This window comes from Struthio camelus, chromosome 5, assembly GCF_040807025.1.
Source record: "Struthio camelus isolate bStrCam1 chromosome 5, bStrCam1.hap1, whole genome shotgun sequence".
Classification (NCBI taxonomy): domain Eukaryota; kingdom Metazoa; phylum Chordata; class Aves; order Struthioniformes; family Struthionidae; genus Struthio; species Struthio camelus.
The window spans coordinates 81184503-81211662 of record NC_090946.1 but is presented as its reverse complement, the minus strand read 5'-3'; the positions used below and the strand labels follow the sequence as shown (position 1 = coordinate 81211662).

The following is a 27160-nucleotide window of genomic DNA, read 5'->3' as shown; positions in this document are numbered from 1 at the left end:
CCTTTCAGAGGAAAAGGGCAGCTGTGTGAGGAAACTGAACATGACAGGGTTTGCTGCAGCAAATCAAGGCATGCCTTTGCCCAAAAGCACAGGGAAAGAGCGCTCAGCACCAGCATTCAAAGCATTAAAGAAAGAACAGCTTGAGATCATGTCACTGACCAAACGCCAGTAATTTACTTGCATGGTTTTATGCTCTTTGGACCAAGTGAGCTGTTTGTTAGAGTCCATCTAAACCAAGAAGCCGGAACTGGTCCACATCTGCCTGCTGACATGGAGACTCCATTCAGTCACTTGACAGCAGTCCAGTCCAGGTAGGTTTGTCAGTCTCATCTGAAGGCAGCTGGATTCTGGCTGAGCAGGGGTGGTGGTTGGTGATAAGAAATACAAGTATCAAATCACTTCTTTTTCCTGTTCAGGAGATTAGGTGCAGACACTTTCACTTTACCGGGAATATTTCTTGACAAGTCAGTATCCTACAAAACATAAAAGAGGAGAAATTGCACATAACGGAAAAGCCTGTTAAGAACATCGTCCTCCTCCCCAGCTACTGTTTCTGACTGTTGGCACGAACGGATGTGCGTACCGCTCAGCACATTTCTGCCCGGTTCCTGCAAAGAAAACAAGGCTGACGTCACACTTCTGCTCTAGCTCCGTTTTAGTAATTTCAGCCCTGTTAGTGGTTTTTCTGTGCAGCTTCCACACGTTAGCTCCATTAGGCTAGCGTGGTCGGCTCCGTCATTCACTGGGCACGACCTGGTCTCTTGCGGTCGTTAACTGTTAATTGTGTTTCTCTAGCAGCGTTCCACGAAAAGTCAGCATCACGTCTGACGCAGTTCAATACTTTAATCAGTGAAACAGTACAGGCCAACGGCGGCTGTCACCCAGAACGGCCTGGGCTGCCTGGCAAACCGGGATCATTACGTTCAATGAGAAATAAACACCTGTAAGAAAACTCCTGTTATTTCCATTGGCATAACCTTGATTCAACTTAGCAGCAGCGCTTGGCGCAGTGAAGCCTGCAGGCCTGAGCTTGAACTTTAACCAAACCTGCGGGCTACTGCTGCCAGAACAACTGCAGACCCAGCTGGAACCAGCCCTCAGAGATGCAGCACGCAACGGGCAGAGGTAACGGTTCACCGCCGGATAAGATGCAGAACACAACGGGCAGAGGCATAGGTTAACCACCGGATGAGACACGGCACTGTGAAGCAGGACCATAGCAACCGTCCTGGGATGGAGACACGACCCAATCACAAGGATCGCGACCACCAACGCAGAAGACGACTGGAAGAGCCTGTCACTGGCAGGCGGGGAAATAAGACTGTAAGGAGTATAATTATCCTAGAACTTCTAGGTAGTGGAGTCTCCTTCGCTGGAGATATTCAAAACCCGTCTGGATGTGATCCTGGGCAATATGCTCTAGGTGACCCTGCTTGAGCAGGGAGGTTGGACTAGATGATCTCCAGAGGTCCCTTCCAACCTAAACGATTCTGTGATTCTTTGTTCTGGGTCCCTTTTCGGAGGCACCCAGCTCGAGCTGAACGAAACCATCGTATGAGTCTGACTCTTAGCGGTGAACGCCTGGGGACCTTTATAACAACACTCGAGGACTGAAAGTCATGACAAGCAATGTGGGATTGGGGGTGGGGCGGGGAGAAAGGGGACTGTGGTGCAAAAGGCTGATGGATCTGCAAGAGAAGAGCGCAGCAAAGAGCCGGCCTCTGTGCCGTACAAAAGCCCTGGCGGCAGGCACCGCTGTGCTGCAGCCTGGCGTCTTCCATTTAAAAAGGACCTGGGGAAACTGGCAGGAAGGGGGAAGAAAACTGCAGCCCTCGGTTCCTCCTGGGGGGGCTCAGAGCAGGACCTGGCCCTGGGCACGCGCCTCGCCCGGGGAGAGGAGCGCAGGCCCCCAAGCACCGCCGCGAGCAGCCCAGCAGGACCCGGCCCCACACTCCGAACCTGCCTGGCCAAACTCCCTGTGCCAAGAACTGTCCTTCCCGCATGCTGCCAAGAGCGGTGGGAATTTCCCTCCCTGAACCAGAGACCTTCCTGGAAGAGGAGGCTTTTGTCAAATATGTTATTATTTGCTGTAGCAGGAGCACAGTACAGAAACCTCATGCCCAGTGCTACTGGTTAGGCTAAATTGCTAACGATCCGTTCCAGCCTTAGCGATGCCTCTTCCCTAGCTGTACTGAGAAATACAACACAATACAGGGGAAAACAAAGCAACAGCACATTTGGTTTCGGACATCTTTACCCCCAAAGTGGCACTAGTGAACTTTTTTCTGCTGCAGTTACGTTTGTACAAGACAAAGAGAAATTAGTCACCTTCACACTGCGAAAGAGGTCTTTCTCTCTTGCAGTAGCTTCTTTGGATTGCATAAAATTATGCAAGGCAATCTTTGCAGCTGTAAAAACATAGGAAAGGAGATTTAAACAGTATCTAAAAATGCGCTGGCTTCAGTAGGTAGAGCACTGAAAGGGATTCACGTGTGTTAATGCCATACCTTTTCCTTTCTTTTGGGTGCCTGGAGTGAGCTTGACTTTATACCTTGCAAAAGAAAAGGTTTCTGTAACTAGTACGGCAGGTTCCCATCTCACCGTGCAGGCAGCCAGCAAACCTTTCCCACAGAAAGGGCTGCAACTTACTTATAGTTTGTCATCGCCGTGTAGGGAGCGCAGATGGGTATGGCAAAGAGCAGTACGTCCTCGGGGTGCGGCTGGCCCGTCAGGGAGTCCAGCAAGGCCTCTCCTTCCTGAAAGAGCGAAGAACCCGCGCTGTGAGACCAGAGCGCGGCACTCGCCCCGCCACCAGCCTGCTTCCCTGGCGAAGCAGCTCAAGGCTCCCCCCTTACCGCCGAGCTACAGAGCGGCCCTAATCCCACAGATGCCAATGCGGTTACCGAAACATACTGCGTTTAGCTTCATCGCTTACTTCACTGACGCTGACTTACCAAGCCACCACACGTTCCTGACCAGCAAACAAACCTCTCTGATTACTGCAGTCGCATCATTCAAAACGGAACGGATCTTAGTTTTCACTGCACCAAAAAGGACCCCCAGCTACAGTTATATCTTCACAGCGTGACCAAAGGCTTCCCCCTACAGACAGCCGTTCAACTCCTTGATTAAAGGAGTGAAAGAAATCAGCTAATTGTCAGCTTTGGGCTACAGACCGCCAGTCTGTAATTACGGAAACTTTGGAGCAATTTTGTACGTAAACCAATTTCTAATCCAAAGAAAAACTTTCACTGCGTCATACTGTGTCATCCTCCTCCGGCCCAGGGTCACCACTGCTGCGGGATACAAAGACCTCAGCAGGCAAAGACAAGGGACAAACTTCCATTTAGCCAACCCCTAGTTTCTACAGGGGATACGTGTGATAGGCAGAGTATCAAATTAAAACAAAGCTTCCTTTTTTCAAAACACAAGAAACCTGGTTCGACCAGTAGGAGGCCAGAAGCGCGAGGTTTAACAGTGAAGGCGTGCTCTTCCGGAGGGCTCAGCGCAGGGGCCTCTGTGCCACCCCCAGCCTGCCGACAGCCAGGCTTGCGCCTCAGGTCCTGCCCTCGCCGAGCTGCGTGCGGCAGCGGGGCTGCCGCACGCGAGTTGGGGTCAAGCCTTTTCCTCAGCACTTATCTGAGATTCAAAGACAAGAGCATTTACCTCAACTCCTGGCTGATCCTGGTCTTGCTCCTCCTGCGCACACAAACAAAGGTGACTTTAGAGCTGAAATGAACGCGCGACTGCTTCCGTCCCCCCAGAGAAGCTCAATTCTTTTATCAGCGGTCCACAGAAAGCGGTCCACACTCGTACTGCAGAAACTAAACGCATTTTAAGGCAAAAGTAAGAGCATTTTTATGTGGGTGAGAGGAGGAGTATTTCTTTCAGAATGAATGTGCTTGGCATACACCAACCTGGGAGGAGAGATGGGCTGTGATTCAGAGATGGGCTGTGATTCAGAGATGGGCTGTGATTCAGAGATGCTGACTCACAACAGATCTAGAGAGCTCTCAGTTGCATTTTAGCTGCACCAACTGGGAGTCGTTGACTTAACCAGATCCCCCAGCGGCTTGGCGAGGCTCGACACCCCTCAGAGCCCTCGTTCTGACCACCCTGGGAGCGTGGCATGCACACACACTGCTCCAGGGGTTTCTGGTACTTCTCAAAACCGATGGGCTCCCAGAGTCCTGGCATGAGGTGCGTTGCTCTCCCCAGCGCCCCAAAACGAGCCAAAGCTTCTCAGCGTCCCTGGCCAAACGGCAGCGCACAGCTCCAGGAGAGCCAGAGGGGAGGACAGACACACGGACAGAAGAGGCGAGGCGAGCACGCTGCTAACCTTCTCGTCCTGCTGCTCTTCCAAGGCTGGGTCCTGCGACTCGTGCAGTAGGACTCCTGCTGTCTCCTTGGCCCCTCCAGCACCCCGATGCGCAGCCTTGGGTTTCTGCTGTGGCTTCTTTGCTGGCTCATCTTTTGTCTTCCCTTTTTTCCCTTTTTTCCCTTTCTCCTCCTTGTTCGACCCTGCAGACTGCAGTTACACACAGAGGTGGTCAGAGCCAGCAACCCAGATGACCGCAGCACAGGAGGAGGCAGAACTCCTCTCACTCACCCCCAACAGCTTCATGATGAGCTCCCGGTCCTCATCGTCCTGGTCCTTGTACTTCTCCTTCATCTTCTTCATTTTACTCTGTAGGGAAAATGCACCAACAGCTTTAGAAACAGTGGCTTTTGGAGAGAACTGCACTCGTAGACAAAAACCTAAATGCTGAACCCACGCTGCTTCCAGGTCTCCCGAGCCTCTTTTAAAGCAGGTCACCGGTAAGCAAGGGACTATTTCTTGGCCAGAGAAGCAGAGCGCGCTCGATGCCAACAGACCAGCACCCACCATCTTGAACCCACCAAGAGCATATCTGATTTGAATCTAACACTACCAGGCAGCTGTGAATGTCTGACAGGAGCCTCGAATTACTGCCTGCCTGGGAGAGCACGAGCCCACACTTCACAGGGGAACAGCTCACCTCACGGGGAAGCTTGATCCCTGCCTACCTTCTGGCCCCGCTTGATGGGCTGTGGGGCCGGCACACCCTTATTGGTGTTGGGCGCAGGGGGACGCTGCGTCTCCATCTCTTTCTGCTTCTCCTCGGGTGGCTCCAAGTTCTCAGAGTCATTTTGCTGCTTCTTTTTCTTCATTTCTCTAAGGAAAGCAAACGATCACTCAGAACAGCCCCTCTTGTCGTGGGCTATGACTCTTCCGCCAGCATTAACACCCCGCTTCCCAGCCACAGAGTTACAGAGGAACCTGAGGCAAGTACCCTGGGAATTGCTCCTCTTTGGCATAACCTCTCCAGCCCAGAGGCTGGATAAGGTTGGGCCCACAAGCGCACAGGAAGCTGCCTGTCCACGCTCCTGCGCGCCCAAAGGACGAGAGCGGCTCCGTTCCCAGTGGGAGGATCACAGAATGGTTTACGTTGGAAGGCACCTCTGGAGATCATCTAGTCCAACCTCCCTGCTCAACCAGGGGCCTCTAGAGCACACTGCCCAGGATCGCATCCAGGCGGGTTTTGAATATCTCCAGCGAAGGAGACTCCACAACCTCTCTGGGCAACCTGTTCCTGTGCTCAGTCACCCTCACAGTAAAGAAGTTTTTCCTCAGATGGATCAGCAGGATGCCCTACTGAGCCCTCGTTCCTCCTCTCACAGCTCCTGCTCGCCCACCACGTAGCGACGGTCCTGGTGGCCCAGACCAGAGCCCTCTCCCTGAGCCTGGAAAGGGCACTGCACAGCCAGGCTGCCTCCTCTTCAGAGAGCATAGCTACGCTAAGCTAAATCGCCTCCCTGCTATTCAGGCTCTCGGCTTTAACCACCGCAGCTGAACGCACCACGAAGGACAACGGGGCCCCTGTCTGAGTGCTCTCCGCTGCCCAGCTGCCTCCGAAGCCTCCCAGCCCCGTGGCTGCTGGGTCACGGCTCCTGGCAGAGAGCGCCTGCCAGTCCCGTAACGCTGTGCTCTGCCTCGCACAGCAAGACCGCGGTGAGGCCGCTGGTTTGGCGAGGAGAGGCAGGTCCAGGCGCAGCCCTCGCAGCCGCCACGGCCAGGCTGGTCCGAGAAGGCAGGGGGAAGAGCCAGCAGCCACCGCATCGATAAGCCTCCACCTCTGAACAGCAAAATCTCCGATACAGCTGTATCGACAGGGCTCCCATCAAACCTTGGTGAAGGTGGATTTTGAGACTTCCTGATGACAATGAACAGGCTGACCCCCACACCCTGCTCTCCAAACCCACTGCAGCACTTTGGCAAGGGAACATCTCTGCTACCTCCGCAGGCCTGTTGCGGGGCCAGGAAGGTGGAGGGAAAGCAGGCTGTTAGCACAGCGGAAGCCTGGGAACGTCCACCCCCGTCCCCGGCGCAGGGCATCATCTCACAGGCCCAAGCTCACGCAGAAACGAACCACGGGCAGGGCCCAGCTTGGAAACGCAGGATGGACAATCCAGGCGCTCCTCTGGGCTGACCAGGACTTTGTGAGGCCTTCCCAGCTCAATCAGTCGCCCTGCAGCTTGGCCCCGCCACCTGCCCTCGCCCAGCAGTCCTGCCTGCGGGGAGCACGGGGCAGCACCGCAGACCTGGTGCTTTTGGGCAAGCGCTACCTTCCTCAGGGAGCAGGCAGGGTCCAGACTGGGAGATGCAAGCCATGCCCTACCCCCAGGTCCTGAACAGGGAACAAGGCGGATGCATTTGCCTCCCCCCAAACAAACAGATGCTCTCACCTCCTCTCCTTGGCGGAGAGATGCCTTCGCCCCTGGGACTTGCTGTCACTCTAGAAAGTGAAATATGGTTAAAACGCACCATGTCCAGCGGCAGTTCACATTGCTCTTTGCCAAACATCTAAGCTGGGACCTTACCAAGTTGGGTCCTTCCTCTTTGGGGACAATTTTCTGCAGGGATCTGTGGGGAGATTGAAATGGAGCTTGTCACCGGATGAAGAGCAGCTCAGCCCTGCACGCACCACCACAGCCCAGACATCGGCCACTTGGTTATACGGCTTTCAGCTTTCTAGTTCTTCTTCGAAAGTCACAGCTTTGGTGAAGGGAAAGGGCCGCAATACTGGGAATAAGTTTACAAAGCAGGTCCTCAGATCTCTGCCAGCTTGTCTCATGCACACACACAAACACACCCAGCAAAGACAGCCTGGATATAGCATGTGCTAAAGAAACACCCTGATATTCAACGACCCAAGCAGATAGCCCTAATCTTCTGCAGTGTTCCCGACAAGAGGTGCCCCTTTTCACCTGCTCAATCCCTTCTCTTAACACTCTCTATGCAGTGCCATTTTCATGGACAACAGGGAGATAAGCTCATCTCACAATCTCCTGAGGAGCAAAAGCAGTGCTAGGGATGCCTAGGCCAAAATAAGAAGTAACAAGCAGCAGCCAAAGAGCCAGATACCGCTGACCAGGGAATGAGCAGCTCTGTGTATGCGTACGCGCGTGCGTATTTGAGGAGGGAGGTCCAAAGCAAGTAGAGAGGGGACAGGGAATGGGTACAGAGCATGGCAGTTATAGCCCTCTGCTCTGGCATCAAAGGAATCGAGGGCAACTCAACGCTGCCCTTGCCTTGGCAGGTCAATATGGCATTTTAACAGTACGGAGATCCTCGGAGGGCCCACACCGCTGATAAACACAACCGCTCATTCACATACCTTTGCAATTGAAGGTGTGACAGGTCAATTGTTGTATCTGGGTAATTTATCTCTTCCTCCTTCACTTCACTCTTTGACTCTGGATCTTCCACTTCATCTCCAGATTCTCCATTGTCCTCTTCTGAGACACCCTCTGGTGCAGGAGGTGTCTCTACCCTGCCCTGGTCAGGGTCAGCTACACCCTCACTGCGATTACTCTCTTCCACATCCTCTGGTGCTTCTTGACCCTCAGCTTTCTCCTCCTCACTGCTGCTGTCTCCTCCTTCTGGGGTGCACGGTTGAGGAAAGCACAGTTCACATTAGAAACACAAGACTGACCCATTCCAGAGTGCAGAGAACTGAATGCGCAAGCCCAAATGGTCCCACTTGGCAGCAGCGCACACAGTGCTCCAGTCACACCATCATACCTAATAGCTCCACTTCTTCAGACACCAGTTCGCTGGCACTGCTAGAGACAGTTTCTAGATCCTCATCCTGCACTTTGATCTTCCTTTCTTCTCGATGTCTCCAAACACAGCTTTCATCCACCTAATAGCAAAGGCACCTTTGTATTAGGCTGATGCCTGTTCCAGTGATGTTCACTAGCCTATTCAGAGAACACCAGCTCAGCATTTTATTCTTTCTCTTTTAACGCTTTTTACACTCCTAAGGGAAGGAAACTAAATCAGCGCATTTAAACCTAGTCTGGCAACCTCAAAAGTAAAGCTAGTGAGGGAATTTTCCCTGAGTAGCATTTTATGGGATTTGCCCCAGGGGGAAAAGTAGTAATGGGGAACATACTGGTAAGCAAGAAGTAGAAAGTAAGCCTCCTACAGCTCAAGCCAAATGAAAAGAAACAGCAAGAGCTGCACAGAGAAAGCAGTACCTTAAACAAGAAGCTAAACCCCATCATCAGATATGAAGGAGGAAGAAAGTTCTTCTTCCCTGAAAAACAAAGGCAGATTCCCATAAGGAGGTTTAACAGCTATGTCAGATAACGTATTTCCAAAATTCACTTTTATTAGAGGCTTTAGGTCACCAAAAATTATACTGGGGCTTGTTCTAGCTCTTGGAGGACAACAAAACTTGTGAAACATGAAAGCAATGTGGCTAACCATCTTCTGCCCAGCGCCTCTAATCAGCTAGCAGATGCTGATGTAGCTGTCTGATGTTTGGTCTCTGCCACTCAGAACAGATTTTGAGGAGAGGAGCAATATCTGCCACCTGCCACAGTGACAGTGGGACACCTCAGGTGGTTGCCACTGCAGGACAGCAGAGCATTTCCAGACAAAACGCTTTATGTCAAATTCCCATTGTCCTCTCGTGTCTCACCTCGAATCATGAAGCTTCCGGTGGTGAGGTATTCTCCTGTAGGTGCAGTTTTAGAAACCTGAGAACAGTAGGATACAGTATAAGGAGTATCCTTCATAGAAGACCAGCACTACAGAACAATAGCACTAGCAGAAGGAACATTCAAGCAAGCTGCGTTTTTAGCTTATGTGAACAGCTTAGCAGAAGGACTCAGTAACTGAAGAGTTCTCCCTGCCATTTGTAGGACATCTTCCTAAGGGATATTTCAGTTCAATCACACGCTACGGGGCTATGCTTCGGAAGCCCTGAATGAGGAACTGGGTTTTATTCAGGAAATTGGAACAACTGAAGGCATTGCGACCTTTAGTTTAATGTTACCATCTTTCAATCCTTACACGCGAGTTGCTCGGAAGCACAGCGAGACCGTAGTTAACATACAAGCTAGAACCTTGCCTGAAAAAATGTAAACTTGTTTATTAGAAGAGAGGAAGATTTTTTTTTTTTTTTTTTACAAGAAGCCAAGCTTGCAACGTTGCCTCAGCCATGCATATGTCACGTCAGAGGCCACCCCTGCAGCCCTGCCCTTAAGTCAGCGCAGCACAGCCAAGCAGAAAGCACAACAAATGGTATCCAAGAAGAGAAGTTTCATCCACATCCTTTAGCTCCCATACAGAGAGATTTTATCTGCAGTCCCACATTTGTTCCTTCAGATGTCCTGTTTGCATGCACAAGTGTCCTTACCTGGTGGTGGAAGACCCACCAAGCACTGGTGACAACACGGGCATCCCAGGCAGCGCTATAACACAACGCCATCGTGCCTGCCTCTGTCAGGGTCCGTGGAGGGATCGGTTCAGCTGCAACAGTAACATCCAGCACATCAGCGAACACAACACGTGCAACAGAACGTGACCCTCCAACTTCCACATGCTCCCAAATCCGATGCATGGACTTTTCAGAGCTCCTGGGCAGAGGCAAGGTGGCCTGGCTGAGTTTGAGGGCAGCATGAATAGAGCAGACGCAGTGTCAGGAGCTGCTCTTCTCAGCTCCTCAGCAGAGGCTGAAGCCAGCTGTGCTACTGCTCCTTCCTCAGCTCAGCTCCCACAAGGGAGCACTAACCATGCTGCCCACAGAGTAAGGCCAGTTCCTGCCACCTCCCAGGAACAGGGCACCGACCGGCACTTGCACGGCTGATCTCACATGAGATCCCCGTCACTGCAGCAGACTCCTCTGCTGAGATCCATTCCCCTTCAACAGCACCCAAAACACTTAGGTCACCAATGAAAGGGAGCTACGGTCTCAACAGGACTCCAGTCCTTGTGGCAAGCGGCAAGCACTGGCACACCACCAGCGACTAACGCCTGTCTCCACAAAGTGCATCTCCATTGCTCCTTCCCAACAGGAGCTGAATTGAGCGAGCACAAGCAGCCAGTCAGGGCTGGGAAGCAGCAGCAGTTAACAACAACCTGCTGATGCCTCAGCAGTTAACAACAACCTGCTGATGCCTCTCATGTCCTAAGTGAAACATCTGCTGCAGCCGGGTACCGCAGCGATAGGGGAAGGCAGCTCACTGGGCTCGGCTCAGACATGCAGTGCAGATATCGCCAATCTGCAGCACCCTGACGCTTCTCAAAGTCCCCAAATGAGCTCCACACGAGGTACCTGTTGGGTTCTTGATCACACAGCTTGTGGCTCCATGGAGATCAGCGTGCACATATACGTCCCCTGGAAGAAAAGTGACACTTTTGGTAACTACACAGATCACTTTCGGGAAGATTCCCGGTGCCCATGGGAAATGGCTATCTTGACTGCAGAGAAACAGATAGGAAGGGATCTGGAAGCCTTTTAGTCTATACCTGTTGCCCCAGGCAGGATCAGCTCATTTGGTCCCTACAGGCATCTGTCCAACCCACTCTTACCCAAGAGCTGAAGGTCCACACCAGACTAACCCAGCACTCCACCGACAAGAAACAAAATTTCTAGATTTACCATCACCAAAGTCCCCTTGCACCTAACACCAACTTAAGAACGGACCAGACATTCCTTGCTGTGTTCTCCTTGCACATTTACAAAACTGGAAAGCAAGAGAGAGACTGATATACTCCACTTAATCAGACTTACCTGATTTCAGGTATCTCTTGACAATCAATTCATTCTGCTGTTGATCTCTTCCAGCGATAATGAGGTAATTCTCAGAACTAACGAACCACAGGAATTTCTCAAACCTGCCAAATTACATCAATCCATTGTGTGAAAAACACCTGTGACTAACAGTACATCACAGAGTTATTTTTTGTACCAAACTGAGAACATCCATCTTAGTATCTATGACTTCTAACAGATGCTGCATCAAGTTTCATAGCAATCCATATGCCTATGGCATAAAACCAAGGCACGGTACAAATGTAACATTTGTACAATGTCAATGATATTTTGAGATGACACAACAAGCACTGTCACCACAAAGTCCAGCTGCCTATTTATTTTTATTAATTTAATTCTTAGACTACAAAAAGCTTTTTTTTTTTTTTAAATCTACCATTATTACTTCACATATCTGAAGCTGCCAGAAAGTAATAGCAAAGATTCCTTTTTTTTTTTTCTTTTTTTTTTTTTTTTTTAAATTAAGCCCATCCTCCTAGCTCTGCTCGAGGCAAAAAAACTCAGCTAAAGTGCAACTCCACGTCCACAGTCAGGCAAAGCGACCCACAGAACAGGACCATGAACCTATGCAGAGCCCCACTGAAAGGAACTTTCTGAGGCAAAGGCACTATTAAAATCAAGCCAGCAACTTAAAGGAGTAACCAGAGGGAGACTCAATGTCAAGTGTAATGCTAAGAAAACATTATTAACTAATATAATAATAATTACCCACTTCTAACCTAGTAAAAAGTCAACCTGACACAGTCCTTTTGAATTTGCACGCATCCACAACACACTGGATAATGACAGTGAAATTGTACTTGCCAATAGACCTTTCTTGCTTTCTGAATGGTGGTAACTGTCTGAACTTCCTTCAGTGTCTGCTTTGTCTTCTTCTCAGCTGATTTAAATGCCTATTTAGACAGAAAGTATGATCTCAGTTCCCCAGCACAGGAATCATACAGGTGCTAACCAAAGAGTAGGAAAGCTAGTAGGAAATTTCTTTTTTTTCCAGACTGCAGGCTCTACAAACTGCTGTGCGCAAGCCTACGTTCTTTTCATCCACATACAAAACCAGTAATCCTAAAATATTCATAAATCTTCACTTTATAGCAGCCCCCCGAAAAGATTATCAGCTGTCTGATCATAAGGATTTCCATTAATTTTCCACTCCTGTCTCCCTAAGTTCTGGTCTGCCAATATCTCCATCAAGCACCCGCCTAAGTGTTCACAGGGCGACTGATGGAAACCGGGTAACACAGCGGGGATCTGTAGGCCTCTATTCAGTGACCTTAGCAGCCCAAGAACAAAACGACCCGGGTTGGTTGATTTCACCTTTTGTGTCTCATTACAATTACCTAGACTAAGTCTGAATTTTCCACTTATCAGTGACAGAGGCTTTGCTTTTAAATATCTTTTAAGAACAACTAAGAAGAAATACCTTCTCTGCAGCTTCTACTGTCTTCTGTGTTTTCTTAGCTGCATGTCTCTTGTGATCATAATACCTGTGAAATAGAAATCTGTTTACATCTGAAATCCCAGCACGTCCGCTCATTTTTAGAGTGTATTTCTTATGGTCCTTGACATTTGTAGTAAACATTCAGTTTTGATATAGTAATTTTTAGCTCAAATCTTTGGCTTAGTCTTCATCTGAGAAAAGTAGCCAAATGAAGTAACGGCCCTTCGCAGACACACCGAGCACTCTGTTTGGATTACTGTGCGGCAAAAGCCATTTTGTTTCATGTGTCTCTGTGCAGAATTGTACTCAAAATTAAATTAATATGATAGCAAGAGACAACCTGCTATGTAATAGTGAGATAGTGTTTTGGGACCAGGAAAATACACATTCTAGAGCTAAGGACAAGCTACCTCTTTCAATTTCTAACTTTTAATTCACAAAAGATACACGTGGGGCCCTTCCTATGATGTTATCGCTATTAACTGCCAGCACACAGAAAGTTCTATGACCAAAGCACACATTCATCGTAAACCTTACTTTTTGGCATTGGCATACGCAGACAAGCTGAGATCAACATCAACTAACAACGGCTTGTTTTTCTGTGGTTTCTTCAACTGTTTGCTTTTATTCTTTTTCTTTTTTCCTTTTGTTTCTTCTGTTCCTTCTTTTTCTAAATCAGCATCCTCCTCCTCCTCCTCTTCCTCTTCAGATAACAAGTACGGGTTCCTTAAAAGATATATCACACTGATTAAGGTAAGAGAACCGGTTATTTTTTAACCTTAGCGCGATGCATTTGTACTTCTGTTCTCTCATGAAGACTGGAAATGGCCAGAAAATCCTAATACCATTTTCACTGTGCAGCTGCAGGAAGGCCCTAGGTTGCCTTCTATGCAAGCAGGTTTCTGCCTTAGAGTCAGCCAATGCTTGGGGGGGGGAAAAAGAAAAGAAAAACCAAAAGATAAAAAGAGCTGAGATTTTCCAATTCAAGGAGGTGGCATTTTCCAAGGCAAATTTTTTCTTTTAAATCCTCCAGTCACTTTTACAAAGAGATATACATCTCTGCTCTCAACGCAAAGAAAAAAATTAGGTCGTCAGAACAGTTCTTTGTTTTGAGCCTGCTTTCACAAATTAGGAGAGGAACAGAGACAAACGCAAGGCATTCTATGCCTGATGGGCATGTGAAATGAGGGCAGGTACATCGTCAAGCTGATTTGGTGAATAGCACAGCATTGCAGTGGTTTAAAATCTCATAAAATATCTCTCATCCCGTTTTCAAAGAAGCATGCTGAACACAGATCGGCTGGAATGGCGCTTCCTTCTCACCAGCACCTTAAATCTTGCTCAATACAGTGGTGCTGAGTCTGCGTAGCAAAAGGTGGTGGAGCAGCATAAAATAATGTTCTTCATAAAGGGAAATACATCTCCACAGTCCTTTGTGCTAAGGACGCATGATTCAACACGTGGTGGACTAACTAAGCTGTGTGATCAGTGAAGTGATTATTCATAATAAAAACAGACAGGAGACTGCTGTAACACGCAGTTACCAACACAGAACTGACTCCTGAAAGCAAACCTATTCTGGAATATATTACTGACATGTTTGAAAATAACGGAACTAAAATTTTAAGTTCACTTTTTCATAACAGCTTTCATAACAGAAGTTTTAGCTATAAAACTGAAATTCTCACTTTTATATCTCCAGCATCCTGATACACTGTCAGCTCAGGTTACACAGGATCTCTCTCACCTTTAGTGAAAGATTATGGATATGCAATATTTGACATACTTATACTGAAATACATTCCCACTTGGCTTGCAACACGGCATGCCTTTTATTATTTCACGGAGGTTTTTTAAGACTTTCCAGGTACTACCTCACTGCCAGCTCTCTCATCAGGACTCCTACAGAAAGCAGGGAGCAGCATCAAGACTTGCAGTTCATACCAGCTGCAATTCTTTTCGTGTTAATTTAAGGAAAACTGAATAGCTTAAATACCAGTGCAGCAACTGAAAACACAACTGTCTCCTGCTCAGCTCACTGCACGCAGTCACTCCCATCCGCATTTGGTATGGAGGATCTGCAACGTACTCACCTCAGCAGCATTGTGATATGATTTGTCTGAAGCTTTAATTCTTTGATTGCACTTGCAACAGGGTCCCCCTGTGCTTGAGCTTCTTTTACGATCGCTCCAATCTCCGTCCAGTCTATTTGGTTGGCTAATGCGCTGCGAACCACCTGGATGGCTCGGTCAACTATCTCTAAGTTCATTTCTACGAGTTCTCCTTTTATCTTATCAATTTCCTTAAGGAAAGGAAAAAAGCTTATCACTATTCAAGCTAAACACAAACTCGGCAATATTTTTAAAAATAAAAGTACTGATTAATATTGTTAATATGTTACAATTAATACTGAGACAAAATCCAAGAACGACATTCAAGTCATCACATGGGGCAATGACCGACTTGACTCCCGCAAGCAGAGCTCTACAAGCAACTCTTGGCAAGGGAGGTGCCAACTTTCGGTAAGGGAGCAGAGCCCAGCTGGGCAGGCCCAGGCTCCCTGAGGGGCTGCAGGGTGCTCACAGGCAGGTGAAGGCTTTCCTTTGGGATCCAATGCTGAGCACAGCCATCAGGACCAGCAGGTGCATTTCTTCAAGAAACATTACATATCTTCTCAGTTAACAATCCCAGTCTTACCTGAGCTTGCTGAAGAGCTTCTAGTCTGTGCTCATGATCCCTACGGACATTCTCAAGTTTCTTCAGGGCTTGTTTTTCCTTTCAGAAACAAGGAAGATGGGAAAAACAGTATCTTACCACCTATTCACTGTAAAGACACTCCGCGCTGCATTCCAGCTAAAAAAATACAACATACACAACTTAGAGCATACGGGATGCAGAAAAGTTTCCAAAGAACTGCTCTTAACGTTATTACTTGTATTCCAAGCAGAACGAACCACTGCATTATACAGATTGAAACCTGCTCTATGACCATCACTGATTCAACGTTCCCACAGCAAAAATAAGTACATGACTCCTCCTCTACCCCAAGCTACGTGAACCAAATGCCCTAAAGAACCATCTGAGAGAGCTCTGAGAGAGCCACCACAGCTGCTCCGCTTCTGGATGAGAACATACCTGCTGCAACGCTTTCAGATCAATCTTCTGTCCCTCTAACTTGGAGTAGAACTCGTCTGCTGCCTGCAAGAGAGAGTCAGATTTAAGGATCTTCAAGATGCATCAACCTGTACCAAGAACAACAGAAGACAGATGAGGTTCTCCTCATGAGAGGTGACGGCAAAGCACTAAAATAGGAGACAGATGCTAAAACAGGGTTCAGTAACACCCTTTGTTTTAGCTTGTCACGAGACCAGTTCAGCAAGACATCACTCAAGATGTCTCACTTTAATCTGGGGGCTATGGACATGAGTAAATAACTGGCTGAACTGGGAGCCTCATTCTACGTTAAGAAATTGTAGTGGCAGAAGGAACCTGCTGTTTCACACAGTGTGCTCTTCAGATTAAACTACTGCAGTTACAGCCCTGTCAGCCCTGAATCCCTGCTGCACCAATTGGTCAGTTCAGAAAAAAAAAAAAAAAGAAAGCACACTTTAGAACTCCTCCTGGTGTGGTGCTCCAGTTGCCAGACACTGCGCCTCAAACAAATGGAGAGGAAGGTTTTAGGCTGCTTAGACCATTGATGTTGTGAAGGAGGTGACAGAAATCCAGACAAGAAGCAGGGCAGGAAAGTGAAATGGGAACTCTGGAGATCAAGGCCAGGAACAACAAGTAGTTAATGATTTCAGATAACATTAGTGAGTCAAGGACCAGGAAGGACAACACTCAAGGAAATACTAAATCAGATGCTTGAACCTTTCCAAGTAGTCACAGGAAAAGTATAAAGGTGCTGACTGTTCGCCTTCAGCAGTAACTCAGCTTCTGTGCTCTCCAGTAACAAATATGTTTGACCAGGACTGATCAATAGCCAACTTCCACGCAGGCTCAATACACACCTGCAGTCAGTGCCACATACTGAATTGCAGCTACAGAGTTAATAAAGATGATACTGCTCAGTAAGAGCCTCCAGGTCCCATTCTGCTCAGCCTTTTCTGCACAACACACTTATCCATCAAATTAATGACTTGTTCCAAGGTCTGTGTTTTCATTAACAACTTCAGCACCGTATTTTAATTGCGCTCTCTAGCATCAGTCAATCAAAGCACCTAAGTACAGTATCAGCAAAAGCATTGTACCTTATTGAATGAGTCAAACTCCAAGTACGGACATTTTGAATGTTGAGAAAACAAGAAAGGATGAAATTCCTCATATCTGTAAAATACACATTCGATATTATCACCTGAAAACTAATTTAAGTAATGCAGTCTAGTAAAAAAGGGAGTAACTACTTCAAATATTTACGTGTAGATATCTTCTGCTGGTTTATCTGGTTCCAGGCTTGGCTTTTTCTCCCTTTTCTGGATAATATAACCCTAAAATAAAACACAAGTATGTCATCAGCGTTTGTCTTTGAAAAGGATCCCCCATCCCCTTATCTTGGCAAGGCAGGAAGTTTTAGGTGCTAACCTACTGATCAGCATGAGACAGTAATTCATTCCAGAGGAGAGACCTTTTGGCACTAGCAATGTGATTGACTGAATGAGTCCTGACCACTCACTCGACTCCAATGCATTCCAGAAAAAAGATGAACTTCTCCTGCGAACCTCAGAACTACCCTACAGCTTACCATACAAATGTAAGTCTTACATGCAAAACAGTGCTACCCACTATTAGAGCACAAATGCAGTTCTGACAGGAACATATTATCTGCTTAGAAGTTATTTAATTGCTGCAAGGAATGCAAGGAAGCAATTTTTACTCCTCACCACTACCTGAAGCCCAAGCACATGAAACAAAACCTGAAGACGGTAACAGCAGCAGCAGATACATGCTGAACAGTACCTGCCTACCAGTTGAATTCTGCAATTCCTGCGTAACTGATAACCAAGTTGCTCAGCTGAGACCTACCTTTCCACTGAAGTTGTCAGTTAGCGTCATATATTCTTCTGCTTTCTCTAAAGCAGTAAGCACTTTTTCAATATTTTCTAAAGAGAGAGGGAGGAGAGGAGGAAGATTTTAAAACACCTAGAACAAAAAGATATTTTGATATAAACATAGCACAACAGCAAGTCAACAAAAAGACCCAGGCAACTGTGCTTCCAACTATGCGCATGGAGCAATCTGTCCAACTTAACCATGTCAACAGGAAGCTCACGTCATCATGCGGCCTTGTGAAATATCCTAAAAGTAGGATTCTAATACGTTTCAAAAATAAAATATTATATAACCTTTATCATTGGTGCTTGACTACAACAATTACTGTTCACTTTGAACATTACACATATTTTCATTTGCAGAATTTTTAATATAAGAAAATACCTATTTTAAGACATAACTGTTCAAATTTCATTAAAAAAAATACATATGCTAGCACTTTATAAAAACAAAACTACAGAGGCAAAGTATAGCCAGTAGCTGTGCGAATTTGTTTGTTACAAAGTCGATTTATTACAGTACTAGAATGCAGTAGGAAGATGTAAAAAGTCCTTTTGAATTACGGAAAATATAAAAGCACCTAAGAAAAATAAGACTATGAAAACAATCTATTCTGACTTTACCCAAATCCATAGTTTCTAAATAAATGTAAAGCAGCTACTTTATCAAATCTCCACCATGACCGTCACAGCTAATGGAAGGCTTTGATACTAACTCTTCTATTCAGGATTCTTGTAAAAATATCCCTTTCCACAGCCAGAGTTCATCTGATTTTTAAAATAATATCTCATTATAAAAACATTTAGACCATAGGAGGACTCTGATATTGTAATTCTAATACATGCACAATTCAAGAGGTTTAATGAGAACAAGGTTGATCTCCAGCCTAAAAACATTACACGACATAACCATACGGTCTGAACTATAGGCGTGAGGATTAGTTATCCCTTTGAAAAAAAATACCACATAGACACAAAAACCATCAAGCATGCAGTACAGGCTTTAAAAAATTACCTCCTACATACCTTTCTTTTCCATACGTTCATCTATTTTGACATAACCAGAAAATCCAGCTTCTATAAGGCAATGCTCAATGAGGGTGGCTCCATAAGCTATAAAAAAACCCAGAAGAATCAGCTATCAAAAACATTTACAATGAATTCTGCATTTGCATCAAAATCATGAGAAGTGCTTCAACAAACTAAGGCCACGAAACTACAGTCAATGCCTAGAAAGACTGGGTAGAGCGAAGGAGCGGCGGTCCCAGAACGCAGCAAAGTCCAGGCAGCTGGAAAAGTAGGTGACCAGCATTCCCATGGCGGTGCTCTCAGAAACGCTCGCTGGCCAGGCAGAGCAGCCGGTCTCGGCACTGGGCTGAGCAAATGGGATCTTACAAACCTAATTATGCTTAAGGTCATCTGGAACTGGCAAAGGTCTGGAACAGAGTGAGGATACCGAGGAAGGATGGGCTTCATCTGGGCCAAAATGGAATGAAAAACTTAAAAAGGGATAGGGAAGTTTCTGAGTGTAGGAAACCCAACAAGGGTAGAAAAGCATCTGGTTTGGGATAAGATATTACAAAGGGTGAAGTCCTCAAGCTCTGTACCTTCGAGTAAAGAACTGGGGAACGAGGGACAGCAGAAACCAGCGCAGCCCCATTCCAACAGAAGGTAGAGAAGCAGCAGACAAAACCACAGAAATACCTCCTCCTACAAAGATTAAACATAAAGCCTGAGAAACAAGACGGGGCAATGGAAAAGCTAGTTTAGCTGAGAACAAGCAAAGCAGGAACACGGTGGAAGGAAGACAATCACTAGGACAACGCAGCATAAAACTTAGAATGATGTAGGCGACCCATAAAAGGATCTTAGAGTCCAACCACATAGACAAGTTAACCACCTGCACAAACACCAGAATCCCAAGAAAATGAAAATCGAGGCCTACACAAGGGACATGCAGTATTAGGGCTACAGAATCAACTGCCTGAGCAGGGCTGATGGTCACCCTAACGTGCAGAAGAACAGCTAAGAGACTGTGAAGGTCAAAGAACAACTAAATCGGATTTAAGTCGACCCAGTCCAGGATACAAGGCTGAGACTAAAATTTTAGACACTATTAATGACTGCTTGATGAGGCAGCTAATCAGAGAGCTCAAAGGAGGAAAAGCTTCTCTGATTTGCTCACAGGATCTGATTAAAATATCACTGTTAAAGAGCTACACTGTGACAGAGACTATAGCGTTCTTGGATTCAACATCCATTCTAGCACAATAAAAAACCCAAGAAATCTACTACAGGCAGGCTCAGTTTAAAAGGAAAGATTACATAAAGCAAGGAAGCATCTTAGAAGGAAATTAAGACAATCAATAAAGCACAAAGCCTACAGACTGCCCGCAGGCTATTTAAAGATGCTGTTTTGCAGGTTCAGAACAAACACATACCGCTCATCAAACCGCTTCAGAAAAATCCAAAGAAGCATGACTGCACAGCAGGATGAGAGAAACTGTTAAAAGCAAAGGGGTATCCTGCAAGGAACTGAAGTTGTGTCCACTGCAGAAAATAGGAAACCAAACTCTGGCCTATAGGAACGTAAAACACAGTAAGGCAGGCCAAAATGAAGCTTGAGATATAGCTGTTTTATACCATAAACAGCTATAATCCGCCAGCTATAATCAGCAGGTTCAAGAAATGACCTAGGTAGGAAAGATACACTCAGGTGGCTAGAGCAGGAAAACTAAATTAGCGTCTTGGATTTAGTTCACAGCGCAGGGGCACAAGGAAGCTCTAGCTGGAACGTTTCTCTACAGAGGCAGTGTGTCAGAAGATCTGTCTCAAATCCAGTTGTCAGGAGAGGAGGTGATGGATCCACCACACAAAAGGAGCAGCAGCAAATCCTCCGGACCCTGGGGTACTCAGCCAGGTGTTTAAAAGAACTCAAGCGTGGAGAGACCAAACTATTTGCTGTAGCTTGCAACGTCTCACTTGCCTTGCTAGGAGGGGCAAAAGGAGGCTAATGAATTGGCAATTACAAAGAGCGGGACCCTTTCCCCTAGGACTGGGAAACCACCAACTTCTTTTTAGGCTGAAGACTAAAACCAGCAGAGACGTGGATAAATATACACAGGAAAAGAGCCAACAGAGTTTTGTCTTTTGCCTCATAAATCCACAAGAGAGTCAAAAAGCGCAAAGACAAGGGAGGCTGAATAGATGAGGTCTATTTGGATTTCCAGAAAGCATTTAACAAAGCTCACCCCAAAGCACTTACAGGAGACAAGCAGCCACAGGATAATACGATAACCTCTGCCGGGAAAACAAAGTGTTTGAAAGACAGGGAGCAAGGAGAAGCTGTCAGCTGTCAGTGCCTACCCCACAGGCAGGGGAGGTGAACCGAGCTCTGCTACAGGGACCTATGCTAGGGTCTACACTTTTCAACACGCACATCACTGACCTGGGAAGGGGGAACAAAGAGCAAGGGGCAAAGCCTATTGATGACACAGAGCTTGTCTCAGCAATAGCCAGCCAACCGTGAAGAACTGGAGGAGACCACAGCAGCAGGGAGCGACTAGACAAAGAACTGACAGATAAACTCACTGTAAATCAATATAAAATGATGTACGTGGGGAAAGACTATCCCCATTCTGCACACACAATAACAGGGCCCAACTGACTATTCATCACTCTTTGGGAACAAGACCTGAAAGACAGTTCTGTGGAAACATAAGCTCAATACTCAGTGAAGACAAAAGAGTCAAGCCGCATGTTAGGAATTATTAGGAAAGGAACAATGAACTCAGCAGGGAAAATCATGCCACAATATAAATCTGTGGTGCACTTTCACTCTGAATGCTAGGAACGGTTTTACTCACCCCATCTCAAACTTGGCAGGGCTAGAAAAAGCCCAGAGAAGGGCAACATGGATGATCAACAACTCGGAACAGCTTCTTGTACAAGGAAAGACTATATAAGCTATAGAAGATAGAAGACTATAGACTATATAACTATAGAAGATTTATAAAATGACTGGCACAGAGTAGGTAAATAGACAGCAACTGCTCACCATCTCTTCCAATGCAAGTACTAGGGCACCAAATAAAACTGCTGAGACCAGTTTCGAAGCAAACAAAAGAAGGTGGCTTTTCACGTGACATTTAAGCAAGCCGTGGAACCCTTTGCCACAAGATATTTTGGATGATGGAAGTTCATACAGGTTACAGAAGAGAAAAATCCAACCCAATCTATTAAATCCAAAGATGTCTGCTTTTACTAGAGAAGTCTCTAAAACATAGATTACTTGGATTGAGAGACTGCTCTGGGAAAACATCAGTTTATTTGTTAACGGTACAGGCAAATCACTGGGCTGCTGAGCAGGCCCTGGCCTGAGGTGAAGATAACTTAATAGGGTGTGAGGAGCTACAGGGCACAACACGAGAAAGTGCTGGACATGACAGTTACCAGTGTGAGAAGTGACAAAAGTTACAGACAGTGCCATGAGGAATGGCTGGGTTTCACAACGGTTGAGAGAGAGTGATGTGAGAAATGGCCAAACTCCACAATAACTCAGGGGAAGATCTGTGGACCTTTTGGAGAGTAGAACCTTGCCAGGCCAACGGTGTCTAGGCAATCACATCAGTAATACTGCACTATCAGAAATACCACATTCGGGTACTTATACAGCAAAACTGAGACCAATGGGGAAAAGTAACCAGCAGTGGGTTGTACATTCAAGAGGAGACCAAGGTGGAGAAAGGGAGGGACAAGAGCAGTGAAAAAGAGAATCGAAAAAATGGGAAAACGGATATTAAAGTCTGCAAATCACGTAACTGGGGCGTTTGGGGTCACCTGCCAGGCAGCTCTGCACCTGATCAACACAGCCAAGTCTGGACAATAAATCAAACTTACTTTTCTGACCATGTCACATACCACCATGCTTCTGTGGTCAACCAGACCAGGGGCATGGTGGGCTTTGCCTGGCTAACAGGGAATGTCCCGATGCACAGACAGAGCATCCCGGTATTGCCACATTGTCACCTGTTCTGTGACTGACAACACTGGCATCCCACGGCCACTTTCTAACAATATCCTTGCCCTGACTGTACACTCTTACACCTCCTACTCAGCACCACCAAAGACAAGACCCTAGGCAAAACGCATCAAGTCACAGCTCCAGAAGAGCTTTTAAAGCTTTCTTTGAAAAGAAAAAAAGGAGCTTTTGAAAGTTTTCTTTTTTTTCCTTCTTCTCTTTGAAAAGAGAAGACTCTTTTCAGGTCCTCAGTACTGTACGATCATGGGAAGGCCCATGTGCAGCGGGCTTTGAATTAAAAGGACCTTATTTGTTTTCAAAACCTTGGGTTGTTTGTTGTTTTGTTTTTCAAACATACATAAAGCCACATCGTAATGAACAACTTCAAAAAAAGACTGCTTGAAGTTGTTCAGCATTGTCTAAAGATAACATATATTGTCCGTTTCATTTTGTAATGAAACATGATTACTTACGAAGATGGGGGTTAAGAACCCTCTTCAGCTGTTCCCCTTTGGGTGCATTTGATATTATTTCAGTTAACCTAGGAAAGATAATGGAGAGTTGCCATTCCAAAGAATGATGAACAATGGGTTTTACTGACTGTCTTTTATTGATCGGAGGCAACAATACATTTCCAGTTTTATAAAGAGAAGTGCAAAATGGCCTGTAACGTATTAAAAGACTATCCAAAGACATACCACTATTCACAGTTGACAGTAATTTAGATTTATTCCTATACGTACACTATCTAGTTACCTTTCCAAGGTCGGCAGGGGTGCAGGTGCTTTTGCACTGTCAATCGGGTATCGTTCCCGAACTGCGAATCTGACATCATCTGCCTCATCTGTGCGAAACCTCAGAATGTTTAAAATGATGTACTCGTAGTCTGTCAGGACAATGTTACCCTGCAAGCACACCGCAGCCGACCATTAGCAAAGGCCGTGCGCAAGTATGCTCTTACAGAGAACGCTCTTGGGCTTTGCACTTACCCTGTCATAGAGCTCTATGATTAGGTGATAAGCAGCTTCATCGCTTCCAAACTGGAAGTCCACAATTCTGTCTATACCCAGCTGTTTTACACTGACAAGTCTTCTCGTCTTTAAATGCTTACGGCACTGTCAACAGAGAGAAAGTCTGTGAGACCACACACACAGACCTGCTGATGATATTTTAAAGCAAAACAAATTTGCTTGTTTCTGCTACAATCCCTCCTGTGACATTCTGACCACTGCTTACTTACTACAGACAAACACCAGAAGAGGTTAAAAATGCTGATCTTACTATTGCAGAGATGAGACAGCTCTTAGCGAAACAACAATATTTTGATATTTACAGGAAATACAGTTGTTCCAGATTCTTAACATTAAGCGATTTTTGCCATTAAAAGCTGGCTTACTCAAAGCAAGGTCACCTATGCCAACTCAACCAACGAGCGGCTAGTTAAAAATCAAAGGGTTCATCTTACAAAGGGAACCAGGATTATCGCTGCATCAATATATGATGTGGAAAATACCTTGGACAATTTTTGCTGAGCCATTTTAATGCGGCTCCATCCAGAGGGGCTAGCATAAGCACACCCGTACGATTCAGCACTCAGGTTGCATCCAAGCAGATCTACCTGCAGAAGTGCATCCTAACAGCTTACGCCAAGCTCTGAAACGTTGAAGTTCAGCACACTGAACTCTATTTAATATAGGGTGCTGTGCCCGCGTAGTGCCTACAAATTTGGACAACATAACAATAAACCTGCACTGGAGTAAAACTGTAAAAGGTGTGGGTGGCCCAGGAAACATTCAGCAGACTACTATTGGTCTTCAGAAAATTACATCTCCCTTGTTTCTGGCACTGAACATCAGTGATGTGACCCCAGGTCCACACTTGCTCTTCCTTTGTCTTCATTCATCCACTTGACTATGACCCACCAGGCAAATCCTTTCACTGGTTTCTTGCACCTCCAAAGACAGAGCATTAAAGTCGCTTTCTCATATTCAGCTGTCTTTTTAAAAAGAAAGTGTAGCTTATTTACCTTCATCGCGAAGCCAGATGGCATCATGTTTTTCGGCCATTCGAACTCCGTTGTGTGAATCCGTATACCGGATTCAAGCAGCAGCGTGGCCTTGCAGTCTGGTCTGTTAACAAGATCAAGACTCACCACTTGGCACGCGGGCAGCCATCTCTTACCACACACCAGTCTGCACCAGAGCAAGACCAAAGGACCACAACCAGCTGCACATCATCTACAAAGACACTGTTGCCGAGGACAGTAATGCCTATCAAATACTACTGCAGCCAGGCTGACAGCAAAAGGACACCCACATTTTAAGTTAACAGGACAGAGCGTTTACAGATAACATGGGCTAGCAAAACACCTCCCAGGCAATGGAGTAAAACATCCTCTAACACAACCGGAACCAAGCAGATGACCATGGGGTCCTTCCCAGAAAGCACTGGATCGGACAGCTTAGTGACTAATACGACACAAGGCCTACCTGCCATTTGGCCCGGGCACCAGTATCGCTTATGTAAGTGTTGCTCTACATTCCTCCAGCTCCTCTCCTCCCTCCCCACAAAGACAAACAAGAATAATTGTGTACGTTTGCTATATACCTTTGGCCTTTTGTATATCTTCTGCAGTATTTTGCCCTTTTCACAACAGCTATACCATATGCTATCTCCCAAAAATTTCCAGACTAAAAATTATCACATTTTATCAAAGAATACTTTAACTCTTTTCACTGAAAACTAGTGAGAAAAGCCAGACACCTATCAGCACAGAATTAAATATATACAAAGAATTCAGTTTTCATATTTAAAGTACAGGGTAAAGAAACTTAGAATTTCTTACTTTTGAAGGCGGATAAGATATGTCTTGTTATCCACATCGTAAACATTGTTTACTCTCATTCCCAGTAAGCTGTCAAAAAGAATATACGTACTTTGGAGAATATGATACACAAACCGCACGCACAAGTGTCACAAAAAATCCCAGTGACAATTAAAACACAGAAGCGCAGGTGGTGATAAATTACCAAGCACTTGCAGCAAAGGCAGCAAAGGAAGATTAATGGAATGAGCTGGAAGCTGAACAACCAAAAGATGGAGAAACTGCTCTTAATGGATTAAGCGCAAAAAAAAAGAAACAAAAAAAAAAACCCGCGAGATGCACGAACAGGCACTGCTGACACCCCAGCTGCAAGCAAACACCCGCTGGACCTCAGTGCAGGACAGAGGCCAGGCAAACCCCCCAGGCTCCGGCCTGCACCCCTTTTCGTGGCAAGGGGCCACAGCAGCGCAGTGCCAACGCACAGGGCTGCGCCGCCAGCAAATTTCTGAGCGCCTTGCTCCCGCAAGCCGGCTCTGCGGTGGCCGGGCAGCCCTCTGCCAGCATGGGGCACCAGCGAGCCCAGTACTAGCAGGGAAACGGGCGCCCGTGACTTGGTTGAGCGGGGCTGGGTACAGACAACGCCCTGGGGCGCCAGAAGGGGGGCAGAGCTCCCCGGTGGACGGGGCGCGGAGGCGAGGGGCACCAGGGCTTCCCGGCTGGACGGGACGCACCGCCCGCAGGGCCTTCCCCGCGGCAAGGGGGAGGGCAGAGCGCTCGCCTGCTTCCCCAGGGAGAAGCCGGGGGACCGGCACAGGCCAAGGAGGGGGCGGGCGGGAGCGCGGGGCAGGGCCTCGGCGGCCCAGCCGCGCCTGACGGACGGGGGCAGCGCGGGCCGGGCTGCGCCGAGGGGCCGTGAAGGGGGGGGGGGAGGGGACGACAGCCGGTCGGGGACAGCGACAGGCACGGCTGAGGAGGCGTGAGGCGCTCCCGAGCGGGCTACCTCTGCCGGAGCTCGGCCAGCAGCGCGCGGACGTCGACGGTGCTGAAGCGCGACTTCATGGCGGCGCCGCCGCCCCTCACCGGCGGCGCTCACACGACCGCCGCCGCCGCTGCCGCGCAGCTTCCCCCCCCCCCCCAAACATCCGCGCATGCGCATGCGCCGCCGGCGGCTACGGGTCGCGCCCCGCGCCAATCCTCCTCTCGGCAGCGCGTCGGGCGGCGCCGGCCCCGCTCCCTGCGCCGCTCGCGCATGCGCCGGCCGGCAGGAGGCGCTGCGGGCGCGGGGCAGAAGCGGGGGGTAAAAAGGCGGCGGGTAAGCGAGGAGGGTTGGGGGGGGGGTGTGACGCAAAAAGAGCCCGCGTCTCTCTGTGTTGCCCAGGCTACGCTGCAGTGGCTATTCACAGGCGCGATCCCACTACTGACCGGCACGGGAGTTTTGACCTGCTCCGTTTCCGACCTGGGCCGGTTCACCCCTCCTTAGGCAACCTGGTGACCCCGAGCTCCCCGGGGATCACCATATTGATGCCGGCCTTAGCGCGGACACCCGCTCGGCATAGCGCACTGCAGCCCAGAACTCCTGGGCTCAAGCGATCCGGCGGGCTCAGCCTCCCGAGTAGCTGGGACTACAGGCGTGCGCCACCGCGCCCGGCGCCGGCCTGCCCGCCCCGCCGCCTACTAGAGCCT

General features: G+C 47.5%; 1 protein-coding gene across 2 annotated transcripts; it reads right to left on the bottom strand.

The window, feature by feature from the left end:
- Positions 1–146: 146 nt before the first annotated feature.
- Positions 147–26641, bottom strand: NEMF (nuclear export mediator factor). 2 transcript variants are annotated; one of them, XM_068947603.1, is made up of 33 exons: positions 26478–26641; positions 25499–25567; positions 24680–24782; positions 23643–23768; positions 23410–23558; positions 23127–23194; positions 18660–18746; positions 17608–17684; positions 17002–17072; positions 16836–16911; positions 15721–15783; positions 15283–15360; positions 14679–14887; positions 13123–13311; positions 12568–12631; positions 11952–12040; positions 11106–11209; positions 10647–10709; positions 9729–9841; positions 9009–9066; positions 8563–8621; positions 8105–8225; positions 7698–7962; positions 6901–6943; positions 6766–6815; positions 5047–5194; positions 4610–4687; positions 4340–4528; positions 3667–3699; positions 2650–2756; positions 2508–2551; positions 2329–2408; positions 147–473 (listed from the first exon to the last, which is right to left on the bottom strand). In XM_068947603.1, the coding sequence occupies exons 1-33, from the start codon at positions 26534–26536 to the stop codon at positions 396–398; spliced, it is 3210 nt and encodes a 1069-aa protein (XP_068803704.1). In that variant the 5' UTR covers positions 26537–26641; the 3' UTR covers positions 147–395. The 2 variants fall into 2 exon arrangements, with proteins under 2 accessions (XP_068803704.1, XP_068803705.1); XM_068947604.1 differs by having other exon boundaries at positions 24680–24901; positions 26478–26613.
- Between the last annotated feature and the right edge of the window lie 519 nt (positions 26642–27160).